Source organism: Mesoplodon densirostris, chromosome 10, assembly GCF_025265405.1.
Source record: "Mesoplodon densirostris isolate mMesDen1 chromosome 10, mMesDen1 primary haplotype, whole genome shotgun sequence".
NCBI lineage: Eukaryota > Metazoa > Chordata > Mammalia > Artiodactyla > Ziphiidae > Mesoplodon > Mesoplodon densirostris.
Genome location: NC_082670.1, coordinates 64,961,388 through 64,977,364, shown reverse-complemented (window position 1 = coordinate 64,977,364; position 15,977 = coordinate 64,961,388). Strand labels below are relative to the sequence as shown.

Sequence of the window (15,977 nt, the reverse complement as noted above, 5' to 3'; positions counted from 1 at the left end):
TGGTCACTCTTAGCGAAGACTTTTTCTGCACAGGCTTACAAAATGCGAAGTAACCCATTATAAGAATGTCTTCATAATGTTGTTAAAAGACAAAATAAATGCATTTAAATAAATTTCAGTTTTATTTCTTGAGATCAAGCCCCAGCCACACATTTTGTCATTATTTACCACAGTTGTTAGGCAGCCAGTTTAAGTGAATTTACATGAAGTGGTTAGTTTTCCAGTATTACTTATTCCAGAACAAAAAGGAACCCCTGTGTTGAAAAATCATTTACCTAAACTCGGTCAATTATTTCTGTTGATCAGTTTCAAAACACTTGCTTATACAAAACAACAATAAGAGGTCATAATTCACCTTTAAATTAAACTTTTCTAACGGCTTGAATTTAAAATACTCTCTCAGATAAATATTTAAAATATCAACTGAAAGTTTTTTATCTTTAGCTTTTCCCATGATTATTTAAAAACTGAAAACCCAAAACCCAACTCTGGTTCTTTGTCATATACAGTATAACAACTTGAAAACAACCCTTTTGAGGAAAGGAAGATATTCCTATGAATATAATGTAGACATTAACTATTCTTTTAGTGGACAGAATTCATTTATTAAAATTGTTATAGATTATACAAAGGAAAATTGCATTTAAAATATTCTTTTAAATACAAAAATTAGAAACATTTAGTACAGGTCTTCCTAAGGAAAGGTCCTCCAGAACAATTTTCATTGCTCTTTGTATCCACAAGGAAGTAAACGTGTTCATCCTAATTCTTAACATGCTTTGAATGTTCACTATTTTAAGAATGGTTTTGTTAAAAGCATGCCATTAAAGAAATCCCACATTACCAAGAGAGCCTAGAGCATTCTGCACAGCAACAGCTGCACAGTGGGCTTGATGATGGTCAGAATGATCATGAAGAATCAGGAAAACTCCACAGTTACTTGTAATCACTATCATTTGAACCAGATAATAAGTACTTATAAATGGGAATATTCAAAGTTTGAATAAATAAATGATCCCTCACAGCTTCTTCCCCTCCTTGGCCATGAGGAGGATATAAAACATAAAACAAATTCCAAGGACCCTTAGCTGTTTACTTATAATTTACAATGGGTAGATTCTCAACAAATTAATATTATGCAAGAAAGCAGTAGGTCTTCTCTCTTTTTGAGGGATACCTGTTCCCAAGGATATCAGATTGGTCCTTTCCACAGTTTAAAAATTAATGATTAAAAATTAACTATTTCTTTTGCTCCATCACCATTAGCCCATTTTTTATAGTCTTACCCTTTTCTTTAAGAAGTTGTGGGGAATACAGATATTCACACAGTGCCAAAGCATCTCTGTGAGGATTACTTAGTGATCTCAAAGGGAAACATGTATCTACCTGATGGAGAAGCAGAAGATAACCCCTTAGTCAAGCAATCAAACTTAGCATCACTGAAAGTGGGGCAGCCTAGCATCATATGCTTCCTGATGGGATACAAGATTAGGGGCCATTACCAATGAGATGTTGTGACCAAAAATGCTGTGAGGAAATATTCATACTATTTCAGACTGTTGGGCATTCTACCAGACAACTGACTCAGACTCTCCAAAAAGTCAATTTCATAGGGGAAAAAAAAAGGCAGGAAGACTCTTCTAGATTAAAGGAGACTAAGAAAACAACAAATTCAGTATGTGAGCCTTGACTGGAACATGGCTTTTTTTTAAAAAAAAAAAAGCTATTAAGTCATTTTTTAACTAGGAAAATTAAACATGAATTGGGTATTAATGATATTATGAATCGTTATTAATTTTCTTGGGTGTGATAATGTTATTGGGCCAAGTGTCATGATTCCTTTGCTTTCACGTGATTTAAAACACACACGTAGAAGTAAAAAATATCAGGGTGACATTTTGTGTGAATAAAGTACATACGGAGACTTGAAAAATATGGTGAAATGATAACAATTCTGATAATAATTCTTGACTACACAGGTTCTCAATCATATTACTCTTTCAACTGTTGTGTGGTTTTGAAACCTTTCATAATAGAAAGGTGGATAAAGATACCATCCATGGCAATGGGAACGGAAAGAGGAAAGGACTCGTTAGAGAATGAATTTTATCTGACAGAAGAATTTCAGGAGGCAGGTAGGGAGCTGAATCTCTTGAAATAAGAAGTCAAAACAGAAGAGAAATTATGCTGCCCAGGGCCCACAAACATCAGCCTGACCATGAGGAACCTCCATGTGGGAAGGGGCAGGGGAGAGGGCAGATGCACCTAGGAAATGTGAACGAGAATGAGACATGTTCAAAGGGATGAGACATGTTGCACATCCTCAGGAAACCCATGGCAAAGATCCACATACTTCCTCTCTGAGGTGGATGTGGCTTCACTCACAGAAACACAGAAGTTTCAGTCTTGAGAGTGACTGGCTATAAATGATCCTATTCCACTGGCCATAAGCTTCCTGATTTTGTCTTGCTCAAAATCTCAGGAATGTTTCCTCAGGGAACTAAGGAAAAATTTTTCAGCAAGATGTTTCTTTTCTTTGTTGGAAAGACACAACCAAATTAATCAAAGAGTTCCCAATTAACTTGTGAGTCCTATGGCAATCACGGGCATAGATGTTCATCCAGTGTAACAATAAATGGTGTGTATGGATTCAGGGAAAGATTCCTCTTGGAAACTCCTAAGAGCATCCTCTCAGAGTCTCAGGAAAACGTTCTAAGGGACGAGATTTCACAAAAATTGATTACACTTGCTTTTTACTCCTTTGAGTACATAGTGTTTCTCTAAAAATTTTCACTGGCTTCACAACAATCTCCCCACTTTTTTCCCTTTAGGAAAATAAGTCAAGAAAAGAAGGCCTTACCATGAGAAAAATAAGCTAGGAGGGAGAGGTATCATTTTGCCTTCTTGTTACACCTCAAGGAATAGTTCTTTACTTTTCTAATAGCAATTAGGTCCCTTCTGCTTCTACATCTACAACTCATCCTGCTCCTAAAATAGAAAAAGAATGGCTGCAGATTTCCTAGTTTCCTCATTTGGTCTCTTCAGAGCTTTAAAAACTCTGTATGTGAAGAAATGCTATTACACTGATTTTCAGCAACACAACATCTCTGCTCTTATGGTCAAAATGGAAAGGACCAGGGGACCTACATGAGAATTTGGAAGGAAAATGGTGGCGAGCAGAGCAAGATTTTCTGAAAGCAGCAGGGTAAAGGGTCCTCAAGGGATGGATATTTGTAATAATCTTTAATACTAATCACCCTCAGAGAGCGAGCCCAAGTCCCACTACTGCCACCTCTGCTGTACCAGGTAGATGGGTGAGCGGGCAGGTGAAAGGAGTTAGCAACCTCAGCGTGTTATGACCACCCTCTGCTTTCAGAGAGCAGTCAGTTTTAGAGAACAAGTTTGTGGTGGCTTGTGTGTGGTCAATATTTTGAGTGTTGGAGTAAAGCTAACTTTAATTAAGTGACAAGCAGCTGATCCACGATCATTACCCTGAGAAAACGCCCACTGATATCAAGTTTAAGGGACAGGTAAACCTGGCAGCAACCAGAAGGATCTCCATCACATTTTTAAAGCCAGAGTACAAAGTATAATTATAAAACCACCAAACATCCTGGTAAATTACAGTACATAATTAAATTCTCAGGTTTCCCCAACATTTTCTCAATGTTCTAAATGCAGACTAAATAAGGAAGAGCACCCTAGGGGCAAAACATATCCCAACCCCATCAGCACAAACTACACATCTTATTTCTTTCATCTGTTAGTGAAAATTCTGCTTTTAGAAAGTTACAGTCACAAGATTGGGAGCTGAAACAGATATTTCAAGAAAGGGCCTTTTGTGTAACTCATAGGGAGGAATCTTCCACATTATTCCTAAGATGGCTCTCTAATAACCACAGTTTACCGGTCACGGACACGCTCATTACGTGGCCTTAGAAACTGTAGGGCCAAGGGTATTTTGGGGTTGCCCTCTCTGAAATCATCCCGGCTTGCTCAGCTTTGGGGAAAGAGGCACTTCTCAATCAGGGCTTAAAAAGAGACAGTCTCACAGAGTAGAACCCTCTTGTTTTTAGAAATGCTCCAAAAGCGATTTACAGATTCAGTGCAATCTCTATCAAAATTCCAATAGCATTTTTCAAAGAAATAGAACAAACAATCCTAAAATTCGTATGAAACCACAAAAGACCCCAAGTAGCCAAAGCAATCTTGAAAAAGAAGAACAAAGCTGGAGGCATCACACTCCCTGGTTTCAAACTATATTACAAAGATATAGTAATCGAAACAGTATGGTACTGGCATTGAAAACAGACAAATATATCAATGGAACAGGATAGAGAGCCCAGAAATAAACCTATGCATATATGTTCAATTAATTTTTGACATAAGAACCAAGAATATTCAATAGAGAAAGGTCAGTCTCTTCAATAAATGGTGTTGGGAAAACTGAACACATGCAAAAGAATGAAACTGAACCATTATCTTACACCACACAAAAAAATTAACTCCAAATGGATTAAAGACGTGCACATAAGACCTAAAACCATACAACTCCTAGGAGAAAACACAAGCAGTAAGCTCCTTGACTCTGGTCTTAGAGATGATTTTTTGGATCTGACACCAAAAGCAAAGGCAACAAAAGCAATAAACAAGTGGGATTACATCAAACTAAAAAGCTTCTGCACAGTGAAGGAAACCATCAACAAAATGAAAGGCAACCTACCTAATGAGAGAAAATATCTGCAAATCATACATCTTATAAGGGAATAATATCCAAAATATATTAATAGAAAGAGCTCATATAACTTAATAGTAAAAAAGCAATCTGAATAAAAAATGGGCAGAAGACCTGAATAGACATTTTTCCAAAGAAGATATATAGATAGCTAGCAGGTACATGAAAAAATGCTCAACACCACTAAACATCAGGGAAATGCAAATCAAAACCACAAGAATATGTTACCTCACACCAGTCAGAATGGTTATTATCAAAAAGACAACCAATAACAAATGTTGGCGAGGATGTGGAGAAAAGGGAATCCTTGGGTACTGTCGCTAGGAATGTAAACTGGTGCAAACACCATGGAAGACAGTGCAGAAGTTCCTCAAAAAATTAAAAATAGAACTACCATAAGGCCCAGCAATTCCACTTCTGGGTATTTATCCAGAGAAAACAAAAACACTAATTCAAAAAGAAATACACACCCCAATGTTCACTTCAGCATTATTTACAATAGCCAAGATACGGAAACAATCTAAATGTCCAATGATAGAAGAATGTATAAAGAAAATTTGATACACAAACACACACACACTGGAATATTATTTGGCCATAAAAAAGAATGAAATCTTGGGACTTCCCTGGTGGTGCAGCGGATAAGACTCCATGCTCCCAATACAGGGGGCTTGGGTTCGATTCCTGGTCAGGGAACTAGATCCCACATGCATGCCACAGCTAACAGTTTGCATGCCACAACTAAGGAACCCATGAGCTGCAACTAAGGAGCCCACCTGCTGCAACTAAGACCCAGTGAAAGCAAAAAAAAAAAAAAAAAAAAAAAAAAGAAATCTTGCTATTTGTGACAACATGGATGGATCTTGAGGGAATTATGCTAAGTGAAATAAGTCAGACAGAGAAAGATAAATTCCACATAATCTCAATTTTGTGTGTAATCTTAAAAGAAAAAAAAAGCGGAAGGAAAAAGCCAAGCTCGTAGATACAGACAATAGATTGGTGGTGAGGGGTTGGGAGTGGGTACAATGGGTGAAGGGATTAAAAGGTACAAATTTCCAGTTATAAAATAAATAAGTCATTGGGATGTGATGTACAGCATGGTGACTATAGTTAATAATACTGTATTATATATTTGAAAGTTGCTAAGAAAGTAAATCTTAGAAAAAAATGTACAACTATTTATGGCAATGGATGTTAGCTAGACTTACTGTGGTGATCATTTTGCAATATATACAAATATCTTGTACACCTAAAACTAATATAATGCTATATGCCAGTTTTGTCTCAATTAAGAAAAAAAGAATTGCTCCCAGAAGGAGTGTGCACTTAATAAATGTCCTTTGAGGTAGGTCCTTAAAGAGCTTGTCTTTACCTCCTTAACTTCTTACAATCAGAAGGCTGCACTTAACAAGCCTCCTTAATCCAATTACTGATTCAGGTAACAAATCCAAATTGCTCCCTGCCTCTCTATCAAGTCTGGCTCCCCCAGGCCATCGAGGAGAGCCTGAGATGCCAGCCCCCTTAAAATCACAGGAAATCTTTGCTCACATTCTTTCTATCTCCCAGGTTCCCATCCTCTATGCATCTACCTATCCAATCTCACCCCCTTCTAAGAAACTTGGCAGGGATAGTGTGGAGGGGACTGAAGCATCAGACTGGGGAACAACTAAAGGCCTTTTAAGGTCCCTCTCATTCTGGCCTGTGCATCTACAAAGCACTCAAATTAGCTCATAATATACACTGAAGAGCAAAAATGAACAACTGCCAATAACAAAAGTAGAGATTTTACAGACATTTCTTACTCAGCTCAGTGGATACTTACTAAATACCAATTACATGCCGGGCACTGTGAGAAAGCTTTATTTCACCGTAAACATAATTTGAATTCAATTGAGATGCTACCACTGTCCTTTGGTTTCAGAGACCAGAACTTTCTAATTCTAACAACGGTGTCCAAACTCCAAATGTTTGGTACCCTCTGGTCTTTCCTGGTCCATTTCTTATGTCTGTCAGTCTAGCCCTGTGGATTTTGGGGCCACTATTCAGGATGTGCTTCTTCCTGGTCCATGCATGGATGACCAACACATCCTTCTACACACTGCTCAAACACCATGTCGTGGCCAATCTCCTCCCCAAAGGGAACGTTTCTGTGGAACTTTGCTGGCTCCTCTAGCGTGGCACTAATTGCATTCTGCTTTATAATGAAGCTGGCGTTTCTCTCTCGCTCCAGTTAGGGATCCCTGAGAACAGACAGCAGGAAGAGCATATCTTGCTGTCTTAGTTCCCCCAATGTAGAGGATGCACATAGTAATAACTCTATCATTTTCCCATGAATGAAAGAATGAATCTCTTAGGTGCCTTCTAGATCGAAATTCAGTCAAGTTCAGCTTAATGAATGCCCTCAGAGTCCAGATCAGTCCTGGACAGAGCAGCAGCAAGGTGGCCAGCTAGTTGGCAAGAGCACAAGCTAGGGTCAGTTCACCTTGGCTGGTCCCAGCTCTGCCGAGTCCTAGTTGGTGGCCTTGGGAGTGTTACGTAAGCTCTTTGAGCCTTAGCTTTTAACCTATAAATGGAAGCAATCACTGGAGCTGACCGCTAAGGGAGCTGTGAAGATTAAATGAGATAATTCACCAGAAGTCCTTAACACAGTTAGAAACATCATCTGCTGACAACCTTTCATGGGCTAGACACTATAACACGCTGAAAAAGACCACATCACTACACTGAACAAGGGTAATGTGAAGGTGAGAACAGACGGTAAGCTGACAGTTACAAAACAATGGCAAACACGGAGGTGAGGACAGGAAGCAGCGAGAGAGAGGGGAAGGGCCACATCAGTCCGGGAATGGGCGCTGGCATCATACAACCCTTTGGGTCATCTGCTGTTGTTTCTCTCCAAATTTACTGAACTCAGTTCTAAGTTTAAGCAGAACCGAGCCTCAGGATAGGCAAGTTCAAGGCCCAGAATCCCTGATTGTGTGTTTTGCACCACTTGAACCCAACATTGACCCATCCATGGGTAATTTAGAAAGTTTTCAGAAGATTATAAAGCACTTATCACAGATAGCTGGTAAACTTTATATTATGTTTACTTTACTACAATTAAAAAACAAACAAACAGATGAGCAGCACCAGAAACTACTTCTATTTTCACATACACAGATAAAGTCACTTGGATTCAACTTTTCTTCCCCAAACAAAACCTACCTGGCCCTATATGTGGCAGGTCAGAAACTATAAGGAAATCATTTCAGACAGTAAAATTAACTAAAAGATGGTGTAGTCTGGTTACTTTGACCAAATTGGGGTCTAACTGTTTCCTGCATGATTAAATTAACCTGTTTTTTTTAAAATGATGTAATTTATTCCAAAGATAGGTCCATAATCTCTCTGCAATTCTAAAATCTAGAAAGCTCTGAAAATCAAAACTTTTTTTCTTAAGTTTGGTTCAAAAACATATTTGGTGGCAAAACCTGACCTAACCACATGGGGTCACATACAGTTTTTATTTACCCACTTGGTGTGAATGTTCATACATTTTGCAGCAGAAATATTACCATGCTTGACAACGGTACCACCCCAGGTGACTGCTGTGGAGTCATATCATATACAGTATAAGCACCATGCCAAAAAGATCTGAAAATTATAAATTCCAAACTAAATCTGGCCCTAACATTTTCAAATACGAGATGGTGAATCTCTATAAAATTAATTGTATCAGATGTGAGGTCAATATCCCCAAGCTTTTGTCATTCTGTACCAAACACACGATTCTGCCACATGTACATATCACTCATATTACCATATTTTCTAGTACTTGATTTCACATTGACTCACCATTTCTAAAAGATTAAAACTATTTTTTGAAAGAAATATGTTATCTCTACTGAAAAAGCTAGTCATCTGAGAGGCTTCCTCTCTGTTAAAAAGGGACATTCTGAAGGATTTGAGAGGTGTTAAAGACACAGTAGTACCAAATTGAGACTTTCACCTTAAATCATCAGAAAGATCAAAATAAAATGGAAGAGGAAATATTTGCCTTACTTTGTGATTCAGTGTCATCTAGTGCTAGGTTGGAGTACCATGCCCAAGGTCTACTGTCCCCAGAAGTATTTATCCTACACTTCGGGAGGCTTGCTTAGATTGTGTCATCATCCGGTTACTCAGGGAATGACTCCACTAGACAGGAAGCATTGTTGCGGTTGGGAGGTCTGGCTGTACAAAAGCATAATGTAGCAGCAAGGAGGGTAACTCTCTATCTCTGTTCTAGTTCTGTCACCCATAACCTGCTGTGCAGATTTAGCTGGGTCACGTACTGCAGCTGTCTATCAAACTAGCATAAAAATTGTCTTGAAGGCAACTCTCTGGAGCATCCATAGCCTCCACTGCCAAAGGACCCCTCAAGATAATTGGATCTAGAAGTGAACACAGACTGACAAGCCAGAAAACGACACAGACTAACAGGACCTCCACTCCTTGCCTAACTTCAACAACAGCTGCTGTAAATAATGGCCTTCGAAAGCAGCAGAACAAGATCTACTGTAAAAAGAAAATAAGTCAGTCTTCAAAAGTACTTTCAAATAAACATCAGCTATATATATTTTTTAAAGTAAAATAAATGGGGCGATGGACTTCCCTGGTGGCTCAGTGGTTAAGAAGCCGCCTGCCAATGCAGGGGACATGGGTACAAGCCCTGGTCCGGGAAGGTCCCACATGCCGTGGAGCAGCTAAACCCGTGTGCCACAACTACTGGGCCTGTGCCCTAGAGCCTGCGAGCCACGACTACTGAGCCTGCGCTCTAGAGCCCGTGAGCCACAGCTACTGAAGCCCGCGCGCCTAGAGCCCTGTGCTCTGCAACAAAAAAAGCCACGAAAATGAGAAGTCCGTGCACTGCAATGCACTCGCCGCAACTAGAGAAAGCCCTGGTGCAGCAACGAAGACCCAACGCCTCCAAAAAATAAAATAAAATAAAATAAATAAAATAAATAAAAAATAAATGGGGCGAAAGGGAAAATTTTTCCTACAGTACCATACTGGGGGTTAGAAACGTTGCGAGTTTGAAAATCTCCCTTTTGCAACCATTAAAAAATTTAAAAATAACAACAACACATTGATTTAATGAAGTGATCAAAATGAACATCACCAGTAAAGGGCAAACAGACATCATAAGCCTCTGGATCTGATGGATTGAGAAGGACACAGTATTTCTTCTGGGGCTTACCTGAATCCAATTGTCCAGAAAACATCAGAGAGACCTACATTGGCCCATTCTTTAGAAATGTCATGAAAGACAAAGAAAGGCTGCAGAACTATTCCAGATTAAGGACACACATCTACTAAAATACATGATCCTGGACTGGTTTCTACACCAGAAAACAAGCTATAAAGGACATTATGGGGACAACTGACAAAACTGGAATACAGATGGCAGATTAGTAAAAGATTTGTATCAGTGTTAAATTTCCTGGTTTTGATAACTGTAGTTAAGTAACAGAACATCCATCTCATTAGGAAATACACACTCACATACTAAGGAGTAAGCAAGAACAATGTGTCTAACTTACTTTCTCACAGTTCAGGAAAAATACTTGTATATGCAGATAGATATGCAGAATATGATAAATGTTAACAGTAGGTAACTATGGGGAAAGGTAACTGGGAGTTCTTTAATGAAACTAGGTCGAAAAAAATGACTACTCCCCGTCTACTGGCTGCCACTGAGGCCGCCCACCCAAGCCCCAGTTTCCGTGTGGACTCACCATTCTTCTGAGAATCCTCAACAGAAGCTTCTGCTCCTTCGGGTCCTCTTTGGATGTCAGTAAATCAGCAAAATTCTCTGCATTTTCGGGAGACAGGCTGTCTGGGTTTTCTCCTCCATACAACTGAACCAGTATAGACAGACACTTGGATGAAACTTCAAAAATTTCAGGATCCTCGTTAGGAAGCTGAAAATTAATAAATTGGATGACTTAAGCTTAACTGAAGATGGTGTTGGTATTCCTCAAGAACCACAGTAAAATTTGGCGTAACAGATAAAATGTCAGTCTGAATACAAAGTTTAATTAAAGGAGTATTTTTTTGAATGGATCTTTTTCAAAATGCATACAGTAACTCAAACAAGGCTAACAGCACAAAATCAGAAGGAAATCCTGCAGTCCTTTCTTTAATCTATAGTGATGAATGACCTGTGACAAGCAAAGGACCAACATATATTTTATATGCATATGTATATATGCATATATTCATACAGGTGTATGTGCAACTATAGGTGTGGAAACAGTTTGATTTTTCCGAGGCATAACATTTACATTCTTGTTTACTTAACTTGTTTAGGAAAATCCACTTTCTAGAAGATATTAAGAAACAGTTTGAACTTGTCTGTTTCCAAATCGTTATTGACTAAACAGGCAGAGAGAAAGCATTGTTTCTGTATTAAAAGGTATATTATGAAATAATAATCATACCATAAGCATTTTAACTTTTTAATGTTTAAAGTTTTATTTTATTTCTAATAGCTTTGTTGAGCTATAATTCCTGTGACATACAATTCAGTCATTTAACGTATACCTGCCATTCAATGGTTTTTAGTATTTTTCAGAGTGGTGCAACCACCAACAGAACCAATTTTAGAATTTTTTCACTACCTGAAAGAGAAACCCTGTACCTTGTAACCATTACCTTCACGTCATCTCTTCCTCTCTACCCCCAGTCCCTGCCCAGTGCTAACGTGCTTTCTGTCTCTCTGGCTTTGCCTATTCTGGACATTTCAGATACTTGAAATCATACAAAATATGACCCTATCTGACTGGCTTCTTTCGTTTAGCATGTTCTCAAGAGTCATCCATGCTGTAGCATGTATCAGTATTTCATTTCTTTTTATTATGTAGTAATATTCCATTGTATGGATATACCACATTTTGTTTATCCATTCATCAGTTGATGGACATTTGAGTTGTTTTCACCTTTTGACTAGTATGAATAACACTGCTGTGAACATGTGTGCAAATGTTTTCGTGCAGACAAGTATTTGTTTCTCTTGGATATATACTTAGAAGTGGAGGTGCTGAGTCATGTGATAACACTATGTGTAACTTTTTGAGGAGCTGCAGACTGTTTTCCAAAGCTGCCATTAGCACCAGCAATGTGTGAGGTTTCCAGTTTTCCCACATCCTCACCAACAGTTGTTATTACCTATATTTTTAATTACAGTCATCCTAGTGAGTGTGGAGTGGTAACTCGTGGTGGTCTTTCATTTGTACTTCCCTGATGGCTAATGATGTTGAAAATCTTTTCATGTGCTTATTGTCCATTTGCATATCATCTTTGGAGAAATGTCTATTCAGATACTTTGCCCACTTTTTAAGACAGGTCATATGTCTTTTTAGAATTGAGTCTAAGTGTTCTTTATATATTTTAAATACAAATCCCTTAGCAGATATATGATTTTCAAAAATGTTTTCCCATCCTGTGGGTTGCCTTTTCACTTTCTTGATAGTGTCCTTTTTTTAAAAAAATTTATTTATTTATTTATTTGGCTGCGCCGGGTCTAGTTGCAGCATGTGGGATCTAGTTCCCTGACCAGGAATCGAACCTGGGCCCCCTGCACTGGGGGCACTGAGTCTCAGCCACTGGACCACCAGGGAAGTCCCTTGATAGTGTCCTTTGAAGCACAAAATATTTTTTATTTTGATGAAGTCAAATTTATCCAGTTTTTAAAGGATTTTTTTGATGTGGACCATTTTTAAAGTCTTGATTGAATTTGTTACAATACTGCTTCTATTTTATGTTTTTTGGGTTTTTGGCCATAGGCATGTGGGATCTTACCTCCCCGACCAGGGATTGAACCCACACCCCCTGCATGGGAAGGCAAAGTCTTAACCACTGGACCACCAGGGAAGTCCCTATGTGTTCCTTTTATTCCTTGTGATTTTGGTGTCAAACCTAAGAAACCATTGCCTATGTCAAGGTCCTGAGATTTAAGCTCCTTCTAAGAATTTTTATAGTTTTAGCTCTTACATTTATTTTTAAGAACTTTATAGTTTCAGCTTTTACATTTAGGTCTTGATCCATTTTGAATTAATTTTTGTATATGGTATGAGTAGGCAACCACCTTCATTCTTTTGTATGTGAATACATCTTATTTTGAGATATTTGCAGGTTCATATACCATTGTAAGAAACAATACAAAGAGATACCACACATATTTCAACCAACTCCCCCAATGGAAACATCTTGTATAACTATAGTACAAGATCACAATCAGGAAATTAACATGTATATTAGGACAGCCACTCCTGCTTTTTAAAAATTAATATTTGTATGGTATATACTTTTCAAGCTTTTACTTTCAACCTGCCTGTATCATTATATTTGAAGTGAGATTTTTGTAGACAACATACTGTTGGACCATGTTTTGTTATCCATTCTAGTCATCTCTGTCTTTTAGTTGGTGCATTTAGACCATTTACATTTTTATGATAAATATTAAGATGCTAGGGTCTAAGTCCAACATGCAATTTTATTGTCTTCTATTTATTTCCCTTGTTTCTTATTTTTCTGATTCCCTCTCTCTTTTTTTAACCTTCCTGTGGGTTACTTGAACATTTGTTTTATGCTTTCATTAAGAATTATTAAATTCTCTTTTACTCTCAATATTATTTTCTTAGGGTTGCCATAACAAAGTACCACAAACTGGGTGGCATAAACAACAGAAATGTATTACCTCGCGGTTCTGGAAGCTAGAAGTTCAAAATCAAACAGCAGGACCCTGCTCCCTCTGAAACTCATAGTAGAATCTTCGCTTGCTTCTTCCTAGCTTCTGATGACTTGCTAGAAACCTCTGGCATTTCTTAGCTTGCGGCTGCATAATTCCCATCTCTGCCTCCGCCATCACATGGCTTCCTCCCTGTGTGTGTCTGAATTTACATGGTTGTCTTCTTACAAAGACACCAGTCATATTGGATTAGGGCCCCCCCCCACTTGAGTATGACCTCATCTTAACTAACTATACATCTAGACCATCAGTATTTTCAAATGAGGTTTAATATTCTGAAGTGCTGGGAGTTAGGACTTCAACATATCATTTTTGTGGCAGACACAATTCAACCCATTATACTTCCTATCAACTTTCTTTTGTGCTCAGCTGTTTATTCACCTTGGTTTCTCTCCTTCTGGCTGTTATGGTTCCCCAAATGTCTGGTGGTCCTTGGCTTTCTAGTCTATGAATGAAAGATTGGGCAGATTATTATAGGCAGCTGGCTTCAATTTCCTTTGCATTTGTATATGTCTGATTCTTCAAGTTGTCTGTTTGTGTTCTGTGATTTGTTCAAACTCCACAATGCTTCTTTCTAGGGCATAACTCCATACTAGAAATCACATCAGATAGTTCATTCTCTTTACAGTGCAGTTCTTCACCTATTATGTTGCAATAAAGCAGAGCAAAATTAATAATGGAAGGGACTGACAGGCCTGCCTGTTCTAAATGTGCATCTTTAATTAGCCTGGTAAGTGCCTAGGGCCTCCATCAGTTTTCCACTCTGAGTTTATAGATCATCTGCATCTGTTCCTACCTTCTGGTTAGTTTTTTCCTATGTATGTTCTGGGTGATAGGTTTCTTCATTATATTTCGATTCAGTTCCATCTGCTTTCTATCATCTAGTAACTGCACAAAATTTATTTTCCACTAACAGCTTCTCCTTCCATTCTCCCATGATTGTAAGATATTTAATCCTTTCTCTATTTTCATAGCTTTTGGGTAGTTAGTGAGATAGGCACAGGCATTCATGCTTCTATTTCAATCTACTTTAACATTTCTTCATTTCTGAGTTAGTTTTGCTTCATTGTTGAAATGATGGGAGGATGCTTATCATAAGTAATAATTTCAAAGATGGCTTATTTCTTGGATCCTTGTAAACTTGATAATGTTTGTGCTTTGTTTTATTTTTTGTGCCCTGCCCCACCACTACTAAAAAGTTTGTGATGGTATAAAAATCTTTCCATCTTCCCTGGACTAACAGGATAAGAATATACCCAAGTGCTTGCAAAAACAAACTAGCAGAAAAATACATGAAACAATGGTTTTTAAGACACTAGACATCAGGTAATGTAGGACAGTGATGCCCAAGGGATGGAGAACAATTGAGGTGAGCTCTACTCTTGTCCCAGGTCAGAGGCTTATGAGGTCACCAGGCCTAAGCACAGGGACGGCAACTGAGGTGGATACCAGCAGATATTTTAAGTTGAGGAGACAGAGTGAAAAGTCTCAGAAAACCAAAGCAGCTAGAGTTCATAGGACAAAGTACCAGAGAGAAGAGAGCAGGCCAAAGCTCACTCTGAAGACACAGGTAACTTGGATAGCACTTTATCCATTAGAGAAAATGAACTTACAGTTAAAAACCTTCCTACAAAGAAAACTACAGGCCCAGATGGCTTTATTGGTGAATTCAACCAAAGAGTCAAGGAAGAAGTAATACCAAGCCCATACAACTTCTTCCAGAAAGCTAAAGGAAATGGAAACTTCCAAACTCATTCTATGTGGCCAGTACTACCCTGATACCAAAACTAGACAAACACATTCCAAGAAAAGACAACTTCAGTCCAATAGCCCTTATGAATATAGATGAAGAAATCTTCAGCAAAGTGTTAGAAAACCAAATTCAGCAACATATTAAAAGTATTGTACACTATGGCCAAGTGGGATTTATCCTAGGAATGTAAGGCTAGTTTAGCATCTAAAAATCAATGTTATGTGCAATATTAATAGAATAAAAGACAAAAATTATAAGAGCCTTTCAACAGTCATAGAATAAGCATTTGACAAAATTAAAACCCCTTTTAGGATAAAAAAACTCAACAAATTATAAATAGAAGAGAACTTTCTCAAACTGATAAAGGATATCTAGGGAAAAATCTACAGCTGACACCATACTTAATGGGAAAAGAGTGGATTCCTTCCCTCTAAGATCATGAACAAGATAGATGTCCATTCTTGCCAGGTCTATTCACCACTACATTGGAAGTTCTAGCTAGGGCAATAAGGCAAGGAAAAGAAATAAAAATCATCTAGAAAGGCAAACCCTATTTGCAGATTACATGATCTTACATACAGAAAACCCTAGAGAATCCACTTTTTTTACTATAAAAATAAACAAGTTCTGCAAGGTGGTAGAATATGAGATCAACATACACTAATATGTATAAAATAGGTAACTAATGAGAACCTGCTGTATAGCACAGAGAACTC

The 15,977-nt window shown here is 38.0% G+C and overlaps 1 protein-coding gene across 6 annotated transcripts in view; it reads right to left on the bottom strand.

Moving 5' to 3' along the window:
• The window catches only part of ULK4 (unc-51 like kinase 4), a 535,263-nt gene that overhangs the window by 108,313 nt on the left and 410,973 nt on the right, over nucleotides 1-15,977 (bottom strand). For all 6 annotated transcript variants that reach the window (XM_060110747.1, XM_060110746.1, XM_060110750.1 and 3 more), the window contains one exon: nucleotides 10,495-10,680. In XM_060110747.1, coding sequence (XP_059966730.1) covers nucleotides 10,495-10,680 — 186 coding nt within the window. The remainder of the gene's footprint in view (nucleotides 1-10,494; nucleotides 10,681-15,977) is intronic.